Source organism: Mirounga angustirostris, unplaced genomic scaffold, assembly GCF_029215605.1.
Source record: "Mirounga angustirostris isolate CCGP_5_RB_7025 unplaced genomic scaffold, mMirAng1.0.hap1 SCAF_13, whole genome shotgun sequence".
In the NCBI taxonomy this organism is placed as follows: domain Eukaryota; kingdom Metazoa; phylum Chordata; class Mammalia; order Carnivora; family Phocidae; genus Mirounga; species Mirounga angustirostris.
In genome coordinates this window covers 41,796,170-41,822,168 of record NW_026991721.1, presented here as the reverse complement: position 1 = coordinate 41,822,168, position 25,999 = coordinate 41,796,170, and the positions used below count along the sequence as shown (strand labels likewise).

Here is a 25,999-nt window from a genome sequence, read left to right as displayed (position 1 = left end):
GAAAAAATAATATTTTCCAAAGGATATTTCCTGATCATCATTAGTTAATGATTTTTTAGTATATTCAATTTTAGATTAAGATTTGACTAACATTTATTGATCATTTATTATATGTAACATCTAGTAAAACAGATGTTGTTATCCATATTTTACAGGGGAAAAAGCTTGCCATTATCAAGTACAAAATCAGGATTTGAGCCTAGTTCTTCTGAAACTCAATTCTGATATGTACTCTTAAAAACTCTTTTACCTAGGGGCGCCTGGGTGGCTTAGTCGGTTAAGCATCTGACTCTTGGTTTTGGGTCAGGTCATGATCTCAGCATCGTGAGATCGAGCCCCACGTGCTCAGCATGGAGTCTACTTGAGATTCTGTCCCTCTCCCCTTCTCCCTCCCCCTGCTTGTTGCATGCATGTGCATGCTCTCTCTCAAAATAAGTAAAGTCTTAAAAAAAAAAAAAAAAAACAACCTTTTACTTAGGAAAACCCCCTACATATTGAAAAGTAAATGAATCATAACTTTATAACTTGATGAGTATTCACACACTTAACATACCTGTGTAACCACCCAGATCAGTAAACTAATAAAATATTACCAGCACCTCAGAATTTCTCCTCATGCCCCATTCCAGGTATACCCTCTAAAGATAACATTTGTCTTGGCTTTCGATACTCATATGTATCAGTTCTGGTATGTTGTTGAACTTTTCATAAAGAACATCACAGATTATGTACTTTTGTGTCTAACTTCCTTCATTCAACATTATATTTTTAAGAATCATCTGTCTTGGGCACCTGGGTGGCTCAGTTGGTTAAGCGACTGCCTTCAGCTCAGGTCATGAACCTGGAGTCCCAGGATCGAGTCCCGCATCGGGCTCCCTGCTCAGTAGGGAGTCTGCTTCTCTCTCTGACCCTCCCCCCTCTCATGCTCTCTCTATCTCATTGTCTCTCTCAAATAAATAAATAAAATCTTAAAAAAAAAAAAAAAAGAATCATCTGTCTTGTTGCATGTGGTTGTAGTTAATTCTCTTTGCTCCATAGTGTTCAGTTGTGTGAATATACTACATTTACTTATTCTACTGTTGATGGGTTTTGGGGAAGTTTCCTGTTTATAATATTACCAACAGAATGAATATGATTTTTTTTTTTACATGTGAATGAATGCTATTTAGCTACTGGTGCTGCTTCCCTTTTCCATGAGATTTGGGAAAAAAGAGCCATTATTAATCACATTGGTAGAGAAATAATTCACAATAAATGATACTGTGTTTTAATTTTTAGATGTTCCTTGATCTCATTCATTTATAATTATGAATCTAGAGTTTTCATAGCCAAAACTCAAACAATTTCAGATGTTGGACATTGCATACATCAAATTGCTAAAAACTTCCTATTGATAGGGACTTACTTTTCCTTTTTTTTTTTTTTTTTTTAAGATTTTATTTATTTATTTGACAGAGAGCACAAGCAGGGGGAGAGGGGTAGAGGGAGAAGGAGAAGCAGGCTCCCCGCTGGGCAGAGAGCCTGACGTGGGGCTCCATCCCAGGACTCTGAGATCATGACCTGAGCCAAAGACAGATGCTTAACCAATTGAGCCACAGGCACCCCATTTTATATTTTTTTATAAGTAATTTTCCTTATAAAACTATGCATATAGGGCAAGTTTTATTCTTATCATTACTCTATGTATTTTTTGAAAGGTGACGAAGATAGCACCATTCCCTCAAAACAATCATTCAACTGCACAGAAGCGCAGGAAGTGGAAACAGAGAACAGAGACTACAGAAAATTATTTTTGGAAGGTGATAATCACCTAACAGAAGAGGCACAGAATGAACAGCAACCAAATGTAAAAGATAAACTTTCCATATGATTATGTTAAGGTGAAATATAACATTAGTTTAGTACTAGTTTCATTATCTTTGCCCAGAACAAGATTTTTAATATAATAGTACTTTTAAATTTTTTACTGAAAAGTCCTTATATCATATTAAAGAAAACCTTGGGTTAAAAATAATAATTACAGTTGACCGTTGAACAAGGCTGGTATTAGGGGTGCTGACCCTCCCACATGCAGTCAAAAATCCACATATAACTTTTGACTCCCCCAGAACTTAGTTGCTAATGACCTTCAGTTGATCAGAAGTCTTACTGATAGCATAAGCACATATGTCAACACATATTTTGTATATGTATTGTATACTGTATTCTTACAATAAAATAAGCTAGGGCAGAGAATGTGATTAAAAATCCTAAGGATGAGAAAATGCAGGTACTGTATGTGCTGTACTTACAGTATTGGGAGTACTCTATTTACAGCACTGTACTACAGAAAGTCCAGGTGTAAGTGGACCTGCATGGTTCAAACTTGTGTTGTTCAATGGTCAATTGTACTTCTGAATCCATCATCCTAGAACAGCAAAGTGCATTCGTTGTAAAACGAACACATGAACATATTTTAGTTTTACAGTAGATATATTACTTTCTATGCTGATATTTTCTTCATTGTATATGTTAAAAGTATGAGGAACAGGTGCACAACGCATTAAAAAACAAAATCTACTTACTTAAAATAGCAGTGTTTTGTTCTTAAGTTCCAAATTTAAGCTTTTTAGGGGAAAAATCATCCATTCCTATTGGGAGTTAAACTAGTAATAAATACCAGTATAAGATAGGAGTGTCTTTCTATTATCCTTTGATACCTGTAACTTCTAAAATACAAATAGTGGATTTTAGACTTGTATATAGTGTTTTGGAAAGAAAATATTTTTATTTATAAAACTACTGTGAAGATTAATAAGTCTTCTGATGCCTAGAAGACATTTTTACATTTTTCTGAAGATAGTATTTTACAAAGAGGGGAAATTGGAAGTACAGATTATATTTGAGAATAACTTTTGTTGAAAATAGTATTGACCATTTTTTAATGTTCAGTTTTGAGTGCTCTCATTTAGATGTGGATTTAACAATATTTTTAAAAGGTAAGGTTAAGTTGGTTTGTTTTCTCCCCCTATATGTGCAGATTGAACAGGAAGCATCACTGGATCTGATTTTAATAGAAGATTATGATTCCTTAATAGAAAAGATGAGCAACTGGAATTTTCAAATATTTGAAGTTGTAGAAAAAATGGGAGAGAAATCAGGAAGGATCCTTAGTCAGGTTTGTTTAACATCTCTACTTTTTTTATTTTTTTATTTTTTTATTTTTTTTTTAATTTTTTTTTTTAAAGATTTTATTTATTTGACAGAGAGACACAGTGAGAGAGGGAACACAAGCAGAGGGAGTGGGAGAGGGAGAAGCAGGCTTCCCGCTGAGCAGGGAGCCCGATGCAGGTCTTGATCCCAGGACCCTGGGACTATGACCTGAGCCGAAGGCAGACGCTTAATGACTGAGCCACCCAGGCGCCCCTCTACTTTTTTAAATTATAAATTAATTTTTTCTTGAATCTTTATAAAACGCAAAGTCTAAAAACGTGTACTACTGGGTTAAGCACAAGTTCAACATTGTTCGCTGAATTCTTTTTTTCACAAATGAAATTTTCAGTAGAAAATTTGAAAAGAGAAACCTATATACATAAACCCATATATGAAAATAATTATTGTATGTAATATGTTTCATGTAATTTTGTTTGAATAAATGAAAAGTAGTTTTTTGGGCCCATATTAGTGGGATTTAGTTTTACTACAGAATAAAGAGTTACTTTATATTGAGCCCTGCAGTTGAAAGGGACATGAAAGGTGAGCTAGTTCTAACCACTGAAACCTGTGCTTATTTTTTTCACCTGCCCTCCCTGTGCTTTACCCAAGGCCAGATGATTCATTTCATGCTAGAACCGTGGAAAAATAGTTCTTTTCTAACCACCCAGACTCAGGGTTCCCCCTGAGAAATTCATACAACAGCATCAGATTAACCTTCCCAAAATATCACTCTCATTATCTTCAAAATATCTTATTTATGAAATGTACAAGCATAAGGATAAATTTTATGGAGGGCATATGGTTTCATCTCATTGAAGTCTTTAGGGACAAAAATGTAATAAATACATTGTTCTGACTTCTGTTAACACCCAGGACTAGAGTAGAATAGATTTCATATGCCCCTTAATAAATTGTAAATAAAAAAGCTAAAGGGAAGAATGGAAAAATTTTAAAACTGGGACATGATATGGTAATCTTCCTTTGGTTTTCAAGGGTTTTAGGGTGATGTCTTCCTTTTTAATGTTTTGAAAAGAATTTCTTGTATCTTGTAAAGAAGTTTTTAATAAATTATTAACTTAAAGACATATATACATGGTAACATTCCCAAATGCAAATCACAAAAACATACTCTACTCAACTACAAATAGAAATTCTGATTTTTAAAGTAAATTTTATTTTAATTGACATTTAGGTTATGTATACCTTATTTCAAGACACTGGCTTATTGGAAATATTTAAAATCCCCACTCTACAGTTCATGAACTATTTTCGTGCATTGGAGAATGGCTACCGAGACATTCCTTGTAAGTATCAGCAGATCTTATTACTTAAGTTCAGATAATACTGGTTTTGAAACTATTATTTTTCCCTTCAGATCTAAACACTTTTTAAATTACATGTTTGGAAAAATTTAAGTAATCTATATGCTGCTACCTAGAGCTAATGGACCACTATTAACATTTTGGTATATTTTCTTACTTATGTTTCATAAAGTGAATCATAATATAGACATATACTGTGCTCTCTCCCTTAATTATTATATGGTGTACAACTTTCTATGTTAATAATTATTCATCTGAGTATCTTTTAAAATGTTTGGTAATTAAGTCAAGAGTGTCAGAAAATTCTTGACTTCAAAATATTTTAAAACTATCCATAGAATTTCTGTTTTTAACGGTGTCCTGACCTGATTAATTGCTAATGGCTATTTGATTTTATGGTAAAATATAATTTGAATTTCATATTAGGAAATGATACAGGTTTCCTTATACATCTATATATTCTACAGTTTCCCTTCATATGGACACGTTATGGGAAATCACTTACATAAACACAGAGCAAATTATTCTTAAATTGGTATAACTCATTAATAATGATGATCCTTAATGTGAGTTATATGTGCTGTAATTTCCACTTACAAAATATGCTTTTTAAAAAGTGACTGCATTTTATAAATAGAATAAACTGATACTTTATTTTTTTTTTAATATTTATTTATTTATTTGAGAGCGTGAGCACGAGCAGAGGGAAGAGGCAGAGGGAGACGGAGAAGCAGGCTCCCTGCTCAGGACTCCGAGATCATGACCTGAGCTGAAGGCAGATGCTTAACCAACTGAGCCCCCCAGCCTCATTTGAAGTGATACTTTAAAATGGACTTCAAAGGAAGGAGAATGGGGAAAATAAAGAGGCAATAAAGAGTCTTTACTATCAGCTCCAAATAGGATGTTAGAAAAGAGCCTCTGCATCTAACTTTTCTAAACTTTAGTATCCAGGTTTGTAAATGGAAATTACAGTAGTCTCTACTCCATAGATAGCGATGAGATAAGCCATGGAAAGTGCATCTCAGAGTCCCTGGTGTATAGTAAATGGTCAGTTGGCTATATGAATAATTAAGCTCCTCGCAGATGGACGTCATGTCGTGTCATGGCCTGAACATTTACTATTGTGTCATCTGCTGATTCTACCTGGGACTCACTAAATATCTGTTGAAGTGTTGCACTTTTATTGCATATCAGCTGTGACTGTAATCATTAGATCTATGAAGATTATGTCATTTAATCCTTGTTGGAAAGTTTATATTATCTACCTTTCACAGGTGAGAATAAAAACTCAGAAGAAACTTTCCCAAGATCATAAAACTCTTAGAAATGGCAAAAGCTGGGTTTCACTTGTAGGTCTTGCCTTCTCACATAGTGATATTTCAGTAAACCAGTGTTTCTTGATCATGTGCTATGTCTCAGATGCTGTTCTGGATGTTTTCATATGCCATTTTAACATTTCATCTTTCCAGCAGGCCTGAGAGAGAGGTGTGTCTCATCTTTTCTTTTTTCTTTTCTTTTCTTTTCTTTCTTGTGTTTTTTGTGGTGGGGAAGTTCAAGTATCCAGAATTTGTAAGTGTTGCCTGTGTGCAAACATGGGTCTCCATAATCCAGACACTATTTACATAGTATTTTTAAAGCTACAAAATAGCAACCTTCAGTAAATTTTTCAGTGCCTTTCTTTTTTTTTTCTTTTTAAAGATTTTGTTTATTTATTTGAGAGAGAGCAAGAGAGAGAGCACACATGAGCAGGGGGTAGGAGCAGAAGGAGAGGGAGAAGCAGGCTCCCCACCGAGCAGGGAGCCCGACACGGGACTCCATCCCAGGACCCTGGGATCATGACCTGAGCGGAAGGCAGCCACTTAACTGTCTGAGCCACCCAGGCACCCCTCAGTGCCTTTCAGTTAGCCCTTGTTACTTGCCTTTCCTTTGACTATCTTACTATGTTTTCATAGTATATGTGAAAGTTTTTAAAAGAACTTTTTAATACATCAAGAGACTTTAAAAAAATAAGATGAAACAAGGGTTCCTGGCTGGCCTGGTCACTAGAACGTGCTACTCTACTCTTGATCTCAGGGTCGTGAGTTCAAGCCCCGCGTTGGGCATTGAGCCTATTAAAAAAAATTAAAATGAAATATAATATAATTGTGGGAAGTTATTCCAAGCCATACATTTTATTTATGTGGATATAGGATAGTAGAAAATTATTGTACTTTAAGAAATGTCCTATGTTAAACATAACATTTTTATAAAACATTTTGGTGACTTTAGATCATAATCGCATACACGCCACAGATGTCCTGCATGCAGTTTGGTATCTGACAACGCGGCCAGTTCCTGGTTTACAGCAGATCCACAATGACCACGCAGCAGGAAATGAAACAGGTACTTCCGTCTACAAATCTTCCTTTTAATTATTTGTCTAGAAATAATAAATCAAGCTATCTCATTTCATTACCTCTGTTCTTCTAAAAATTTCACTAAGTAACTTTTGGTACATGTAAATGAGTATATAAATTTTGATGCATAATAATGGCATGCAAATTAGGAAACCTAGGACCCACCTTAAGAGCTAGGTTTAGATGAAATACTGTTGGATCTACCATGTTTCTTTTCTGTGTCCCGTCCTGCTGCTTGCTATCCAGAATAGTGTGATAATCGTTTCTTTGGTCTTTTCTTTCAATTCTTGGTTTTCTGTTTTAGGTGTATCATGTAAATTTAAAATATATAACCTTCACAATGAAAGTGGCCATACTTAAAAGCCTCATGTAAACATTTAAACAGTGACATTAAAAACCTTTCATAACATTTATGTTTTGCTCACAAAGAAGTTAATTCTCTTCATCATGAATACAATTATTTGTACAAATGTAATGAATTTACATAACATGGTTGGTTCTCTTAGTCTAGTTTGTAAAAGAGGGGAGAACTACTTCGGCGAGATACACACACACACACACACACACTTAGTTACTGATGCCTGGAAATGTGATCATGCTGATCAGGGCAAACGTCATAGACTTAGCCATTGCTTTACAGTGTTTGGTCATTGAGTCCAAAGTTACTGCCATTACGTTTTCTGCCATTCCCTATTTACTCTTTCTTAGCCCTCCTCATTCCTTCCATTAGTTCTGCGCTTCCATCAGATCATTTTCTTCAGCTTTTTTGTTTGTAGGTGTATTTATTTTCTTAGAAGAATATTTTCATATTTTAGCACATTTGACGATAGTGATTGATTTTGTCTGATCCTTATTATCAAGAGGAAATAAGGTTCCTGCTATACATGGGAGGATGTACGTCCATAACCCAGGGGATTTTTTGGCCTTTTTGGTACTCCCATGTCCAGTGACAAAAGATAATGGAAAACTACAGTAATCCAGTATCATCAGGATCTCAATAGTGCAGACCCTTGAAAATATAGATCATTTCCCTAGGCAAGTACCATGATCAGTAGAGATGCTGGCTGAGGACAAAGGGAAAGTGGAATTGTTAGTGGAATAAGAAAATGATAAATCTCAAGTACAGCTATGTGACCAGTTTCAGAAGTGAAATCTGTTAATGGCTCTCTATATATTTTCCTTATTGATATTTATTTTATATAATAAGCAAATTTTTTCTTCCTCTTTCTCATTCTCCTACCACCCAAATATTGGTGGACATTTGGGTTCTTTCTACTTTGGGGCTATTATGAATAATGCTGCTATAAGTATTCTTGTACTAGGTTTTGTGTAGATACGTTTTCATTTCTAGCTGTGGAATTCCTGGGTCATAAGATGATTCTGTGCTTAACATTTTGAGGATCTGCCAAAATGTTTTCCAAGGTGGCTGCACTATTTTATTTTCTCACCAACAATGTATGAAGAATCCAGTTTTTCTCCACTTCTTGTTATTATCTTTTTGATAACCATTCTGGTGGCTGTGAAGTGGTATTTCATTGTGGTTTGGATTTGCATTTACCTAATGGCTAATATTGTTGAATGCCTTGCCATTTGTCTTCTTTGAAGAAATGTCTGTTCATGTCTTTCATCCATTTTTAAATTTGATCATTTGTCTTTTTATTATTGAGCTGTAGGAGTTCTTTGTATATTTTAGATATAAGTCCCTTATCAGATTTATGATTTGCAGCTATTTTCTCCCATTCTGTAAGTTGTCTTTTTACTTTCTTGATAGTGTCTTTTGAAGTACAAAAACTTTTAATTTTGATGAAGTCTAATTTATCTTTTTCTTTTGTTGCTCATGCTTTTGGTATCATATCTAAGAAGGGTTTTGCCTGACCCAAGATCATGAAGATTTACTCCTATGTTTTCTTCTGAGAGTTTCATAGTTATAGGAAGTTTAGGTCTGTGACCCATTGGAACTAATTTGGGGGATAAAGGAAGAGGTCTTTCTTTTGCACATGAATATCCAGTTGTCCCAGAACCATTTGTTGAAAAGAGTTCTTTATATATACTCCACATAGTCAGCTCTTAAGTGTTACTAAATCAATTTCTACCTTATAAGATTGTGAGCATTGAATGAAACAACATGTATGAAAGAGCCTGACATCATGCAGGGCACATAGATGGCTCTCAGCATGGTCTTAGCACCCTTGTGCAAAATCAGTTGGCCATAAATATGAGGGGTTATTTCTGGACTCTCAGTTTTAGTCCATTGATTTTTATGTCTGTCCTTATACCAGTACATTATCTTCAGAGCTTTGTTAGTAAGCTTTGAAATTGGTAAGTTTAAGTCTTCCATCTTTGTTCTTTTTCAAGATTTTTTTGGCCATTCTGGTTCTCTTGTATTTCCATATGGATTTAGGTCCAGCTTGTGACTTTCTACAAAAAAAAAAAAAAAGGCAGCTAGGATTTTGATAGGGATTATGTGGACTCTGTAGATCATTTGTGGAGAGTATTGCTATTTTAACAATAGTAAGTCTAATGGTCCATGAGCATGGGTGTTTTTTCCGCTTATTTAAGTCTTTAAATTCTTTCAACAATATTTTTTAGTTTGCAGAATACTGGTTTTGTACTTCTGTTAAGTTTATTCCTAAGTATTTTATTCTTTTTGGTGCTAGTGTAAATGGAATGGTTTCTTGGGGCTCATTTTTTGATTATTCATTGCTATCACATATAAAAATAATTGATTTTTGCATAGTGATCTTTCATCCTGCAATCTTGATGATCACCTTTATTAGTTCTAATAGTTTTTTAATTGATTTCATGGTATTTTTTCTATATACAAGAGCATGTCATCTATAAGTAGAGATAGTTTTACCTCTTTGTTGTGTGTTGGTCTCAGCCTGTCAATAACCAGTGTTGTGGCTGGCCCAGCTCTTGTGGTTATTATGATTGCAAGATGCCCTTTACCAATAACCATCAAGAAACTTTAAAAAAATAATGGTTATAGGAATTGAAAATTACACAGCATAGCTGGGACCACAAAGCAAGGTCACAGGGGGAGAGAGAGAGAGAACATGCACAAGCATGCATGCAAGCAGATGTACCTGAGGTTTATTGGGGTCAAGAGTAGGGGGGTTTTTGGGCGCCTGGGTGGCTCAGTTGGTTAAGCGACTGCCTTCAGCTCAGGTCATGATCCCAGGGTCCTGGGATCGAGTCCCGCATCGGGCTCTCTGCTCCTTGGGAGCCTGCTTCTCCCTCTGCCTCTCTCTCTCTGTCTCTCATGAATAAATAAATAAAATCTTAAAAAAAAAAAAAAAAAAAGAGTAGGGGGGTTTCACTGGCTCACTCTTTATTGGTGAATTTAAAGCATAAGAGCAGGAATGTAAAGCATGGATAGAGAAAAAACCAGCAGCCCACATGTGTCCTTTCTGTGGCTAAAAGCGTAATGATGAAGAACTATCATTTAAAAAAAAAAAAATTTTTTTTTAATTCATGTGATGGCAAATATTTAGTGAAGTAAATTATGATAAAGATCGTTTTGGACTCTGACAAGCCAGGACATTATTCCTAGTTTGCCACTGATGAAGTCAATCCGTGAAATTTTGTATCTCTCTAATATCTTTGTGGTTTTATTTGCTGTCTACTCTAAATATAATTTATTTTTTCCTTCTTATACTTTAAGGTCATTTTAGTAAAAGTAATAGAATGACCATCTAAATAGATAAAGCCACTAAAATACAAAAAAAATGAAGAAATCAATCGTAAGATATTAAGACATGGAAAGCACAGTGTTGATAATGAAAATATTGTTTCTAACTAGAAGATAAAAAGAATTATGTTATGAGACATTCCTCAGTTTTCTATGTCTTTTCATTTTCCGTAGTTTTTCTTGCCATTGTCTTATAAGGGGCTTCATGGAAAAAGAGAAGGGAGGAGAGATTGTAGTCAGGGCTACAATGAAATGTAATCTCTCTAGTAAGATTTGAAAAACATCTATGTTGAGAAGCTTAGTTTGTTAATACATTAAATTCCTAAATCTTCATACAGTTTCCACGAAATTTTATTCTCTAGATTGTTTTTTCCTGTTACTTCCTATGCCCTGGCCATTATCTCTAGTCCTTCAATAATAAATGTTCAGAAAACCGGAGGTTTTAAAAAATTATTAGCTCGAGTAAGAGAGCATCATAAAAATCTCATAATGTCTTTATAAAGTAAGTGACTTCTGCGTCATGTTTAACCTTGTTTCTCTCTAGTAGCATGTGTGTTGGAAAGAATAGACTGTTTTAAGTCCCTGTTTATAAATAGAGTGTATTTCTTAGCTTAGTCAACAAGTAAGATAAATAATCATATTGCCTATGGGGAATCCCCTCCTTAGTCTCATTTTGTGAGGAAGTTTTGTGTCATGCTGGCTTATTTTGCTTGTTCCTCAGATTCTGGTGGCAGAATGAACCCTGGGCAGTTGGCTTACATTTCTTCGAGGAGCTGCTCTATTCCAGACGAGAGCTATGGTTGCCTTTCTTCAAACATTCCTGCGCTGGAATTGATGGCTCTCTATGTGGCAGCCGCCATGCATGATTACGATCACCCAGGGCGGACAAATGCATTTCTAGTGGCTACAAATGCCCCTCAGGTAGGAAATACGTTTTCAGAAAGATTCAAGAGTGATTCTGAAATTTCACAAGCATGTGGTATATCCTTTTGTAACCCACCCTTCAGTTGACTCAGATAGCCATTCCATCTGCGTGGTAATTAATTGGATTTTAACACATGGCACTGACATGAGATGTGCCAAAGAATGAAGAAGAAATTACCTTCTCCCACTCGAAAATAAATAAAATGGTCATCAAAGAGTAACTCGCTGTTTTATGAAATTCTGGAAGCCTTGCTGCCAATATTTTTGCCTTTGATCAAATTCATAGGACTGACTGATGTAAGCCTGATTCTTCCTTCTTCCTTTCTGTGGCTAAAAGCGTAATGATGAAGAACTATCATTTTCGTTGCTGTCCTCTTTTTTCCTTAAGACTCAGACTCTAAATCTCTTAGTGCTGCATATATTAGTGTGTGTAAACATTTCTTCTAGTATCACGTTATTTTTGTATCCAGTACAGCTGATAAGGTACAAGATTCCTCTACCGTCAAAATTTGCATAAGAGGTAGGAGCTCCCACAAATGGATACTGTAATAGCAGTAGCTTTAGACATTAGGGCTTGGAGCTAAATCCTTGGTTTTAAGTGGTTGTGGGTGTTTGTTTAGGCTGGTGATTCCTGAAATGTCATCTTTGTTTCTAACTGTGTGCCTTTCAAAGAACAAGTGACTGCTTGCTGAATTCAGCTTATGTCTTCACTTCATTGCTCTGTGTATAAACCTCACTTCTGATTTTTTCATCTTCTGTAGCCATCCTGTGTTGCTCTTCACACTTCTCTCTCCCACACTCTCACTATTTAAAAGAAGAGGAGATCGGTTCTCTAGCCAGAACAAGAATAGGATTCAGAGACAGAGAGGGAGAGAGTGTTTAAAATGCTACATGATTCATTTCTCCAGTGAGGCTTTATCTACTAATAGCTCATGATTTCTGCAGGTAACTTTTCAATGAATTTTTATCTAGATACTAATATTTGTCCACTTTCTAAGAATAGCTGAGGGAGAGATGACAAACTAAGGACAAATGCCTCCTCATGTGCATTGCCATTCTGCAGGAAGCAGAGGTGCATTCTCTGTCTCGCCTCACACTCCATCGTCTTTAAAAACCTGGTCCTGTGGGGAGTCGTGGAGCTGGGTGGACGGGGCACAATGCAAAAAGCACTGGTCTTGAGATTAAGAGACCCGAGTTGGATTTCTGATTACCTGGTCGTTAACCGTGTGATCTTAGGCAAGCCACCCTTGTCTTTCTGAACCTCAGAATACAGACCTGATATGATTAAGGGTAAGGGGACAACATAATGGGACATTTTCCATTTTGTGTGTTTGAGAGGCTCCTGAATCAGGTATCATATAGACGGAAGTTACTAACTCTTCTCTTTCACTCTTGGCTTTAAGTCATTCGTCAGCTTCTAGTACAGGTCAGTCAGACTTACTACCTCTCCTTCAAGGAGATGCTGAGTGAGCCAACTCCAGTGTTACCTCTCTCACCTGCAGATAAAACAATGATATGTGAAAATCATTCCTACAAGTTATATGCTCGAAACTGTTGTGCTAATTAAAAGAAAAATGTGAGGTCTGGATATAATATCAGTAATACACAGAATTTCTAACTTCTCGTTGTTAAGGACCGCCAGTAGAGGAAACAATGGGAAGTGTCGGAATGGAAAGGAAGTTGCCAGGGAGTTCAGCTCCTGAGAAAGTATAGTCTTCCACCCAGTCTCCTTGCTTACTTCCGGCTCCCCTTTGGTCTGTTCCAGACCCTCCGCAGCATTCACCTCAGTCCTGGGAAAAGTCATTGTAATGGCTCGGTGGTCATACCTGATTTAGCCCCTGTTGGGTCTTCTGCCTTTATTCACCCAGGTCCAGCCTCAGTGGCCTCCTGGCTGTTTTCTTCTGTATCCCGGGCGCACTCCCTTACTGAGAGCCTTGGCACTTCCTGTCCTCCCTGCCCGGAGTGCTCTCTCCCCACACATCTACATGGCTCACTTTGTCACCTCGTTCCATGTAACATTCCACGAGCCCCCTCCTGGCGCTCATTATGTTCCTAACCTGCTTTATGTTTTCCATAGCAGTGATCATTCAGCATACTATGTATTTTGTTTCTTGTAGGTCTCTCCTCAGTGGAATATGGTTTCATGAGAATAGGGATTTTTGCCTTTTATTCCCTAATACCTAGAATAGTGCCTAACACATAAAAGTCATTTAGTAAGTAGTTGTTGAATGTTGAAGGATGCCTGATTTCTTTGCTCTGCAGGACTGCTAGCTTGTCTGAAATATACTCTGTTCTTCCCAAAGTAATGAAATTCACGAGACCTTCTTCAGCTAGTGCGTGTGAGATAAGGACCCTTCTGTGAAAGCGTGAGGTGTGTTTATTAGGTAATAAAGTAGGTCCTCTCATTTTGGGAAGCTCAGTGGGTCTAATTAGGCCACAACTAGTGAAAAATGTTACTGCTTCAGTGGTAGTATATAATACCACCAACTGGATCAAATGTTCTTCAGTCTCATGGTAAGGAAAGTACACTGGGAAGGTATAGGAGGATTATTTTATATTCTTGCTGTGAAAGAAGGTGAAACATTTAGGTTTATCCTGAAGAGATGCCAGTATTAAAATTCTAAGAGATTTCTGAGCTATTTCCACATGAAAAGCTGGCTAAAAGATGGAGATTAGTGCCTGAGGTATTAGAGTTTGAGAATATTTTCATGATATTTGGGGTAAAAGGAAATGAAATTTGAGGTTGAGATTTGTAAATTGGAGACACTCATAAATGTTTTATCTCCCAAAATACGTATTAAGATGGGGACTAAACACATGCATTTGACTCCTCATTATAACAGAAGAATAGGTGGGGAAAGTATTATCATCAGAAGATTAAAGAGTTTTCCAGAAACTTCTATTTCTGGAAAATGAAAAACAGATGACTATGGAGAGGTGGAAGTATATTAGAGGTGGCTACAGCTTAAGTGGAACTCTGGAGAGACTCCTGATGCCATTTGCCCTGGCTTGCTACACACACACACACACGCACACACACACACACACACGACCGTGTGCACGTGCACCCCCAATCCCTGTACACGTACACTACACATCTTTATATAAAGCTACTACGACCCTGCATTTACCTCCAGGCAGAAACTCATCCCTTAGGTATTGAAGAGAGTAAGAATTACTTGTTGTGAGTAGTAGTACTCCAGGGTAAATCCTTCTCATTCTGGAAACTTAACAGCTGACAACTGGTCTCATAACTGTAAAGCAAAACCTACTAAGTAACAAACGCCATCCACATTCATAGAGTTCCTACTCATCTTCCCAAATTAAAGAAGAGACTCAACACCAAAATAAACAGAAGAGAATCTAGAATTCTTTTTTTTTTAATATCAACAGATAACCCAAGGATCACTAGACATGACATTAACCAGTAGCTTGGAAAGAAAAGGCTAAAATGGACATGGTAACCAACTACAAGGTGGGGGGAAATCTAGGGAATAGAAAAGCTGTTAAGTTTTTCAAAAAGATATTCTCAGAATTGGAGAAACACTGCGTCCCTAAGAACAGGAAGCTATGAAAAAGGAAACACCAGCGAACAGATTAGAGCTCTTAGGAACTAAAAATACTACTGCAAAAAAATTTTAAAAATTCAACACAAGCCCTGGAAGTAAACTCCAGGTTACCTCTCCCAGAATGCAGACCAAAAAGAGAAAGAGATGGAAAATATCATGAAGGGAAAAATGGGGCTTGGTGGACCAGGTCATGAACTGACTATTGGAGTTCCAGAAAGAGACAGTCTTTGGATCAGAGGGGTTCAGCAGGTCCCAGAGAAGTTGAATGGGGAGGAAAAAACCTGCACATGGAGTGCCATGGTAAAATGTCTTAAAAAAAAAAAAAAAAGGAATTCCTAAGAGAATGACAGCAGTACACGTTTTATGAAAGAACAAAAATCCAACTGGCACCGTATTTTAGCAACAATGGATGCTTGAGGGTACCGGAATAAACAATTATTGGGTGCCTACTGGGGGAGAGGCACTGTTCTAGGCATTATTATTGAACAAAACAGGCCAAAAAACATCTCTGCCCCCATAGAACGTACACTCCAGTAAAGCAAGAAAAAGAATAAAGAGTGTATGTAGGAGGCAGAGAGACGATTATGACGTAGATGCTAGGAAAGAAGTAACCCGGGAAGGGGATGGGGAGTGTTGGCCTAAAGATACTATTTTCAAGTTAGATTTCTGTATCCCGCTAAGCTACAGCTGAGTGTTAAGAGCAAAATAAAGAGAATCTCTGATATACAGAAATAAAGTAAATCACGTACCCATTCACCCTTAGAAAGTTACCTAAAAAACACGTCTTAGCAAAACAAGGGTGATAAGGAAGACAAAGGATCTTAGAAGATACAGGATTACCAGAAATTTGAGAACAAACCCAGAGCTTCAGGATAAAGGGATACCAAAATGACAGCTGTTCATCTTGACTATTTCTTTTTTTCTTTTTTTAAAGATTTTATTTATTTATGTGACAGAGAGAGACAGCGAGAGAGGGAACACAAGCAGGGAGAGTGGGAGAGGGAGAAGCAGGCTTCCCGCGGAGCAGGGAGCCCCATGCGGGGCTCGATCCCAGGACCCTGGGATCATGACCTGAGCCGAAGGCAGATGCTTAATGACTGAGCCACCCAGGTGCCCCGATCTTGACTATTTCTTTAAGGAGTACTTTCTCTCTCTCTCTCTCTTTCTTTTTAAAACTAGCTGTTTTGTTTTCTGTAGCACCTGATTTACTACCTCTGTTGGATTTTTTTAAGTTAAGAATTTTTTTAAATGAAAACAATTTTTCTTAATCCAAGATTTTTCACTTTTCGGAAGTACCCTCTTTAATCTCATGACTAGGACCTAGAGACTTTTTAATGTTTCCTCTTGTCTCTTGTGTTTCAAAGGGGGACATTTGCTCAGATTTGTCAGCCTCTTTGTGTGATCTAAGTCTTTGATATGTCTGCTGAGTTTTCTCTTTTCATTTATTGAAAGGTGTTTATTATTTGTTGAGTTTAATTCTATCAGTTTGTATTAAATCCTGTTTCACATCTTTCCAACTCAAAAAGAGGGTGAAAAACAAATTTGCTTTGCCAAATTAGAGATTTGCCTGTGGAGCGAAGGAAGGGGATCCCTAGCTGGAGAGAGCAGGGATCAAGATGCTTTAGCACAGGGCGCCTGGGTGGCTCAGTTGGTTAAGCGACTGCCTTCGGCTCAGGTCATGATCCTGGAGTCCCGGGATCGAGTCCCACATGGGGCTCCCTGCTCAGCAGGGAGTCTGCTTCTCCCTCTGACCCTCCCCCATCTCGTGCTCTCTGTCTCTCATTCTCTCTCTCGCAAATAAATAAAATCTTAAAAAAAAAGAAAAGACGCTTTAGCACAAAGTCCAAGCATAGTTACTGCAGCTCCAAATTAGCGGGGGCTGGTCTTCCCTCTCTGGTTGTCAGAAAGCCCTCAGGAAAAGCCAGCTGAGGCTTCACCATCTGTTTTACCTAGAATGTTTTTCTTACCAGGTTTAAGCTTGGCTTATTGTTCTGTGTGTTCACTGAATATTCTTCCTAAAGTGGAACGCTCATTTGCCTCCTACTTACTGCTCCATGATTGTATCTTGCCTCTACTCGTCTATGAGGTAGTGGGTTTATTGGGGTACACTCTGTCCACTTATTCTCCAGGTGGGTTTTTCCTTCTCATGCAATAACTTAGTTGGCTTCTCCTCAATCCATTCCCACTTTCCCCATGTATTTGAAATTTCCAGTATGATGATAATACCTAGATTTTAAAATTGATTCAGATTTTTTTTGCCCCTATTTTATATTTCTTTGGTAATTTCAAAGGGCAGTTTGAATGATGAAGAAATTCTGAACTTATTTCTTTTCCTGATCTTGCTAGCCAAGAGTTTATTACGTCAGCTAGCTCTACAGGGCACTTACTCTATGTTGTGCTTTATTGAGTTGGATGTTTGGTTACTTCTTCCTGAACAGACAAAGCTGTTCTAATAGTTTATCAGTTTTCATCAGATTTGAATATGAATTAGTGAAATCACTATTAAATATAAAATGACCCCTTAGGGAGTCTTTGAAGCTTAATCTTTCTCTTTGAGGTTTATGATCTTTGGAAGTTGTAATAAGGCTAGTATAAATTTTTTTTGACATTTTTTTATTGACATATAATTGATAATGTAACATTGTGTTAAGGTGTACATGTTCATTTGATATACATATCATTGTAATACTACCATGATGTCACCTAATATATCTTTTTTGTGAGTACATTTAAGATCTAGTCTGTTAGCAACTTTCAAGTATATAATACAGTACTATTAACTGTAATCACAATGCTGGGCATTAGGTCCCCAGAACTTTGTCATCTTATAACTGAAGTTTGTACCCTTTGACCAACATCTCCCCAATTCCCTCACTCTCTGGTCTGTGTTTCTATGAGTTCAGCTTTTTAAGATTCCACATATAAGAGATGCCATACAGTATGTCTTTCTTGATTTAACTCACTTAGCATTGTGCTCTCAAGGTCCATCCATGTTGTCTCAAATGGCAGGATTACCTTCTTTAACATGGCTAAATAAATATTCCATCTCTCTCTCTCTCTCTCTCTCTCTCTCTCTCTCTCACACACACACACACACACACACACACACACCCCACATCTTTATCCATTCATCCACTGATGGACATTTAGATTGCTTGCAGCCTTTATATGTCCCATTACAAAGCTTAAATCATCATTACTTTCATAAAATCAAATGGTGTAAAAAAACAAATGATGTTAAGTATCTGTCTTATATTTAGACTATGGCTTATTTTCACAAATCACACATAAACTTATTTAATTTAGTTCCCAGAATATGTATCTTTTTTTTTTTTTTTAGGATTTTGTTTATTTATTTGAGAGAGAGAGAACAAGTGAGAGAGAGAACACAAGTGGGAAAGGGCAGAGGGAGAGAGAGAAGCAGGCTCCCCACTGAGCAGGGAGCCCGACACGGGATTTGATCCCAGGACCCTGAGATCACGACCTGAGCCGAAGGCAGACGCTTAACTGACTGAGCCTCCTAGGCACCCCCCAGAATGTGTACCTTAATGTGGATTGCATTCTATTTTTATCTGTCCTTCTTTCTTATTAACAAGAAGCTCTGTGAAAACAGGGACAAGTTTTTTTTTATTCCTAGCCTTTAGCACTGTGAACGTTTTTTAAATAATTACTATGCTTATTTAATAATTTTTTTAATTGCTTGATTTTTAGAGATAGAAGAGGCTCTAGCTATTCTATAAGCCATTGGTTTTTTTAAATCTGTATTCCAAAGTTCTAGAGTCCTGAGGGTCTTGCATTGAAATGAGGTGGATAAGAAGTGAAGAGTTGCACACCAGCTGAACCAGAGGATTTGTGTTACCTGTTTCATGCTTCTCTTACTCCCGGGCCTGTGCCCGGATCGGAGTGTAGGAATGTGTTCTTCCTGGACATGCAGGACTGTCCCTCACCCGGGACAGTACTCCTGCTTCCTCTTTGGTCATCAGCACCACTGATCACATGCTAGCTGAAGAAGAGAAATGTGTCCCTACACCTGCTCTCCTTCTAAAGACTTCACTAACAGAAGCTTTATCTAAGAAGGTTCATTGGATTCAATGAAGTAGACCTCAAATATCAACTTTACATCTCCTGAGGGCAGCAGATGACTTGGGAGACGAATTACCCTTTCACCTACTAGATGTAGATGCCGGCAAGGTCTACCTTACCCTTTTTGTACTTCGGTAAACTCATTTAGAAAATGCCCACAAGCCTTCTTCACAGATATTAAAATGCTTGGCATATAGTAGTTACTCATTGTTTGTATTCTTCCAACCTAACTCTGTTTATTATTAAAGATTAATATCTCTCAGACGCCTGACTCATTTTTATTACTTTTCAGGCAGTTTTGTACAACGACAGATCTGTTCTAGAAAATCATCATGCTGCATCAGCTTGGAATCTGTATCTCTCTCGCCCAGAATACAACTTCCTTCTTAATCTTGATCATGTGGAATTCAAGCGCTTTCGTTTTTTGGTCATTGAAGCAATCCTTGCCACAGATCTTAAAAAGCATTTTGATTTCCTTGCTGAATTCAACGCCAAGGTTGGTGACACAACTTACTGACTGGTTTCAGTGATGGAAATCACTATTGTCAGTATTACTGCTAAGTGTTTTTTATAATGTTAAGTTAGAATTAATACTACTCATAAAATCATAATACCTGATGTGATACGATATATATGTCAGTATTTTTTAAAATAACTTTTTTTGTTATAACATGTCTTAAACATACTATCACTTGCTACCTTTCCTTTCTGACACATAGACTTAAAATTTTCTTTCACATGGTGATAAGCCAGTTCATGATGTCAAAAGCTTTTAGGGGCAGACTGGAGAACGTTGTGCACGGTGCCAAGTAAGTTATTTTATGAAATTAAAGATGTGTTTCTCTGAGCCAGTTATGTGTCCCTCACTGCACCTGTTAATCCCTTCTTCCTATTAGTCTTTAACTGGCTGGTGTGGGAGAGAAGTAGCCTCCACTCTTCCACTTGAGAATAATGTGCTCATTGAACGAGTCCTGGGATTGCCCTCTCTGCCCAGTCGCGCCAGCAGAGAATAAGGAGAGAACAGGTGGAAATCCCTGCCGTCAGGGATTCACAGTCAGTAGGGAATTGAGAATCACTGTCCTCAGGTGACAGGGGTACTCCCTGGAAGGTGTTCTGTCCCTCTGAGAACCACTGCTTTACAGATTACTGCGGGAAGGCTGCTCCCGCTTTGGCTGGCAGGAAGCTGTTGCCGATGACATTTGTGACAGAAAGGAGAGGTGTACCTTCGGGCTGGAGAAACTGGTAACAAGGGAATACTAGATTTAACCCCCTCTGTGGCGACCCTATATGTGGCTGTCGTGATATCAAATACTTCTAAAAATCAGCGAGAAATCCATGTGCCTTTAAAATTATTTTATAGTTGTGTAGCTCTATTTAATAATAAAATGCATTTAAGTGCTTAAGTCAGAGTAATAGAAATTTTCACAGGTAAAAGATCACCTAGTCCAATACTTTTGAATCTGTATTCCTCAGCGGTTTCTATTCCATAGTCTCTCAGGAAAATCCCATACCTACATGGTTTCAATCAGAAAAGCTTTCAAGTGTTTTCTGTAGTGGTGGTCTACATAAATTTTCCTTTGACAAAAGGGTTTGGTGCCCAAAATACCCTCAAAGTTCAGAAGCCACTGATCTGGCCCATTTACTTCATTTTTTACAAGAGAAAATTTGAGTTTTTGAAAGGCAGAGTAATTTGCCTAATTAGTGATGATAATTACATTTCCTATGAACAAAGCATTTTTCATCTATTAATCCTCATGGTAATATGGCTAGATTGGTACTACTTTTTCTGTTTTGTAGATGAAGACAGATTCAAGGAGATTAAGTAATTTTTCCAGTATTACACAATGAATAAATCATTGAGTCGGGATTTGAAACGAGAGGGATCAGCTTTTAAGACTTGTGTTCTTTCAACTACATATTTTCCTTTCACAGCTGAAGCCAACTTCTCTGTGGATCCTAAGTGTTCTTTTTTGCAGAATTAGTTACAATTCTTAAATGATTTATTGATGTTTTACGTATACATATATATTAACATGTATGTGATATATACACGTCACAATTTTCTGTGGTAATCGCGAATATTGAAACCTATGGTTTGTTATGTTTTTATGGTGCTTTGCTTCCAGTGAAACAAAATCATGACACTTCAAAGGGAAACTTAACCCATATTCCTTCCTGTAATTTAGACGGGAAGCAGTTTTAAGATAATTTGGTTAAAAAGACAAAACTGTGGGCGCCTGGGCGGCTCAGTTGGTTGAGCGACTGCCTTCGGCTCAGGTCATGATCCTGGAGTCCCTGGATCGAGTCCGCATCGGGCTCCCTGCTCGGCGGGGAGTCTGCTTCTCCCCCTGACCCTCCCCCCTCTCGTGTGCTCTCTCTCTCTCATTCTCTGTCTCAAATAAATAAAATCTTTAAAAAAAAAGAGTCAGAACTGTGCCCCAGAACCTAAAATGATTGTTTGTCCAAAATAGGCCAACGATGTAAATAGCGACGGCATAGAGTGGAGCAATGAGCGTGACCGCCTCTTAGTATGCCAGGTGTGCATCAAGCTAGCAGACATCAACGGCCCGGCGAAAGCTCGGGACTTGCATTTGAAATGGACAGAAGGCATTGTCGATGAATTTTATGAGCAGGCAAGTTGAAACTTGAGATGGGTGGGATTTGGGGAGCTGCCATCTGAAGACACAAGTCTTTGGGATTTGGATAGCTATGTTAAATGTTTGAAGTCTGGTTACTTGGACCAAAACCGGTTAGAAATTGTAGAATTTGCGCTGGTCTTAGTATTTTCTCAGCTCTCTTTTGCTGATAAAATTTAAAAAATAGCTCATTCCCAACTGCCATGGGTCGAATGTCCCTTGAGGCTAGAGGTAAGGTCTCTCTTAAAACCCTGAGTGCCTATAGCTTTTCCAGATGTAATTGTTTTTAATTGATTCAGGGTATACTTGGGTTGATATTCTTTAAATATAATTATTTTCAACTCTGCTCTAGAAAGACTGCTGACTGCCTTAGAAACACCCACTGGGTAAAAGTCCTGGCAGAGGGGAAGACATTTGAGGGCTAGAAATGGGGATAAAGTGGGTATTTCGTGGTTTTTTAGGATTCAAAGATAAAAACATGCTCTTATAGGTTTTAAAATCGTGTCTTTAAACTGATACTCCTGTAACTGAACTCAAGTTTGTATGCCCCCCACGTAGCAAAGCCAGTCACTGAGATGTTGAGTATACATCAGAGAGTTTGAGAGGCAGCCAAACTAGGAAGGGCAGGCCTCAGATTTGCCTCCTCAAAGTGGGAGAGTCGGGAACATGTAAAGGCAAATGAAAAGGATGTGGGTATAAGGGAGAGGAGCTGTGGGATTTCAAAATCAAGGAAAGGAAGTTAGGAAGTAGAAAAGGGTTGAAGTCCTTTCATTGTCTGCACCTGTATGGAGCTTCCGCATATATTTTCATGTGACCCAGGACCAGAAAATGGCATCCTCAGCATGATAGAAGGGAGGCGGGGGGTTAGGCCCTTCTACATTAAAAGTTTATCCATTGGACACTTGTCCGTGCTCAGAGAAGGTCAGTGGTCCTGACCGTTCTGGCTGGTTTCTTGGTAAAGCCTTAAGTCTCTGCCAAACCACTAAATCAACACTCTGCTATCGTGAGGTCGGGCAAGAACATCATCTATAGAAACATGGTGGCAAGCTGCATTCCAAGAACAAGCAGATTTGGTGCACTTATTAGTCCCATTAACCCTTTGGTTACTGGTTTCACTACCACTTTACAGACTCTTTATCGGTTTTTTTTGTTCAATTCTGAAGCTCCCTACAACATAGAAGTATATGGATTTCCCCACAAGCCAGCATTTCATTATCTCCAAAATACCGAATACATCTTCTTGACTTTGGAATTGCATTCCTTGGGAATCCTTGTTGACCCTAATAATTAGGCAAGATCAAGAGGTCTACCAAATGAGGCCTTCAAGACAGAGTTTTCTTACCAGGAGTCGCTACTCCAGTAGGGGTGATGAATCTGTTATACCGTGTTACACCTGGACTGCACTGAAGAGTGAATGTGCAGTGTCTTTCACCCACCTCAGCTAAACATCCCACCACAAGGCTTACTCTGCTATTTACAAGTTACAAAATACTATACGGTGAAAAAACCATGGGAATACATAAGTATTCCAAGATTATTATTTACTATTTTGATACATTTGAACGAAATTATATATAATTTGGAGATCTAAATGGTTATAAATATCTACCTAAAGGTTGCAATATACTATTTGCATGTCCCCATTTTCATTCTCAAAGATAACTGAAGCCGGCCTCAGACTTCAGTTTGTATTCACGAAAGAATTTTACGTTAAGGAAAATGCCACCTTTATATTATCTGTGCAAACAGAGGTAATAAAATAGTAGTGTATGCCAATTTTAGAAGACTAATTCAGTAAAAGAACATTAGAAAATTGGTAAAACCTAGAAGACATTTGTGATGTTACAAAACGGAAGTTTTTTGTTTTTTTTGTTTTTAAATCTAAGAAGTTGTGAATGTTGTTAATCATTTAGCAGTTGCAATAAATGTAGAGGAACCCCCCCCCCAAAAGAACATTAGAAAAGTTCATTTAGACTCCATTTATAATTTAAGTATATAGAATGCTTATTAAACTTAGAATCCATGCTTGAGGTTGAAGCCTGGTTTCTCTTCTTTACCAGCATTGTGACCTTAGGTAAGTTATTTGACCTCTGTGCCTGTTTCTTCATTGTTAAAATAGAAATATTTGATGGTATCTACCTCATAAGGTTGCTGTGAGGATTGGGTGAATTAATAAAGTTCTTAGAACAGTTCCTGACACATAAATGCTCAGAAAATGTCAGCTATTATAATTCCAGATCTATCACTAAAAACATTATTTCAGACAGTTTTACTTAATCTAAGTTTCATTATTCACATGTTAAGGAAGTAATCTAAAGTCCTACTCAATCTTCATCAACACTATTAAATTCCTTTCTCAATCTGGTTATACTCTTAAGCATCCTTCGGATGTGGATGCAAAATTCTAATCTTCCCCAACTTTTTATTTTATTATCCTGTCTTTATATCCCTCTAGCCATTTAAGTGCCATGGGCTTAGAAAAGCCAAACTCCTATTTAAAAAAAAAAGAAAAAAAAAGCCAAACATAAAATTGTAGAATCCTGTGGAATAAACCCAACTGAGGTTTTTTTGTTTTTTGGGGGGGGGGGGCGTTTTTTGGTACACAGTGGTTTTCTTCCTCACAGAAGGTAAAATCCTAGATTTTTAATCATGGGCCAGTCACTAGAACAGTTTCTGGTTGTTTCCCTAGGACAGTGTTGCCTCATCAGAGAGAGACGGCTGCTTGCCTACACAGTTTATACATTCTGAAGTTTATTCATTCCCCACCAGTTCAGACAGTAGGAACAAAAAGGTCAATAGTACCCTTTGGGGAATGCTCAGTACCGTGCTAAATACTTAATACTGCTTTTCATCCTCATAGCAACCTTGTAAAGTACATTAAGATTTTACACATGAAACGGGCATAGAGCTTGCTCAGCACCGCACAGGTAGTAGGTGGCAAAAGCAGGCTTTGAAAACTGCATCTGTCTGGTTTCACATTACGCTCTCCGAAGCCCTGGAGACCACAGGGGGAGGGTGTCAGAGGGCAGGCGGTTGGACCCCGACTCCTCACCTCAGCCACCCATACCTCTGCTTCTGCTGTTAGAAACGGGTAGGGTGTTGAAAGGCAATTGCAAAATTCAACTCTGGGCATTTAAGGTACAACAACTGGGCTGATACCATCTCCCCCTAGGAGAAAGACATAAAATTTTTCAGGTTGTTAGATTTGATTTTTGTGTGTGTATTTTTCTTGTTCACTGAACATCAATCATCCTGGTTAACTGGTGGGGTGTGAAAATAAAATCTTGTTTAGGATTTCTCAGATATTGGAGAAATTCATACAGTTGAAATGACAGTAATTAGACACTTCTTTGTAAAACTTATTTTGATGTAGACTATGCATATTAAAAAAACCTCAAGATAATTTTAACAGCAAAGCTCAGTGGTTATTCTTTCAACAGTTCAAAATGTACTTTTCTTTTTAAAATGATCAGGGAGATGAGGAAGCAAACCTCGGTTTGCCCATCAGTCCCTTCATGGATCGTTCTTCGCCTCAGCTAGCAAAACTCCAAGAATCTTTCATCACCCACATCGTGGGTCCTCTGTGTAATTCCTACGACGCGGCTGGTTTGCTGCCGGGTCAGTGGGTAGAAGCAGAAGAGGACGAGGACACCGAGAGTTGTTACGACGAAGAAGATGGTGAAGAATTAGATACAGATGATGAAGAACTAGAAGACAGTCTAAATCCTAGTAAGAATATAGGGATGCTGTAATTTCTTAAATGGATCTTTGCAGTTAGTAACATTAAGTTTGGATCTTTGTTTTTAGGGTGGTTTTTTTTGCCGGGGGGGGGGGGAGGGAGAGAGAATCCCAAGAGGGGTTCGATCTCACAACCCCGAGATTGTGACCTGAGCTGAAATCAAGAGTCAGATGCCTAACTGCCTGAGCTACCCAGGTGCCCCTGGATCTTTGTTTTTAAGCTACAGATTAAGGAGTTCTATCTTGAGTACTCTCTGAATGTTCAGATTGAATGGTCTCTTGAGTAACTAACTCCTGTGTGCTGGGGAACGTGCTAATGCGGTCGCATGCGGGCTTGGTTAAAGTGGTGTCTCTTGGGGCGCCTGGGTGGCTCAGTCGTTAAGCGTCTGCCTTCGATCGGGCTCCCTGTTTGGCGGGAAGCCTGCTTCTCCCTCTCCCACTCCCC

At 37.9% G+C, this 25,999-nt stretch overlaps 1 protein-coding gene across 1 annotated transcript in view; it reads left to right on the top strand.

Annotated features, from left to right (window-relative positions):
- Positions 1-25,999, top strand: part of PDE3B (phosphodiesterase 3B) — a 166,117-nt gene that overhangs the window by 137,206 nt on the left and 2,912 nt on the right. The window contains exons 8-15 of the mRNA XM_045894079.3: positions 1,698-1,846; positions 3,020-3,157; positions 4,388-4,499; positions 6,786-6,899; positions 11,326-11,525; positions 19,473-19,676; positions 21,652-21,813; positions 25,290-25,545. Coding sequence (XP_045750035.1) covers positions 1,698-1,846; positions 3,020-3,157; positions 4,388-4,499; positions 6,786-6,899; positions 11,326-11,525; positions 19,473-19,676; positions 21,652-21,813; positions 25,290-25,545 — 1,335 coding nt within the window. The remainder of the gene's footprint in view (positions 1-1,697; positions 1,847-3,019; positions 3,158-4,387; positions 4,500-6,785; positions 6,900-11,325; positions 11,526-19,472; positions 19,677-21,651; positions 21,814-25,289; positions 25,546-25,999) is intronic.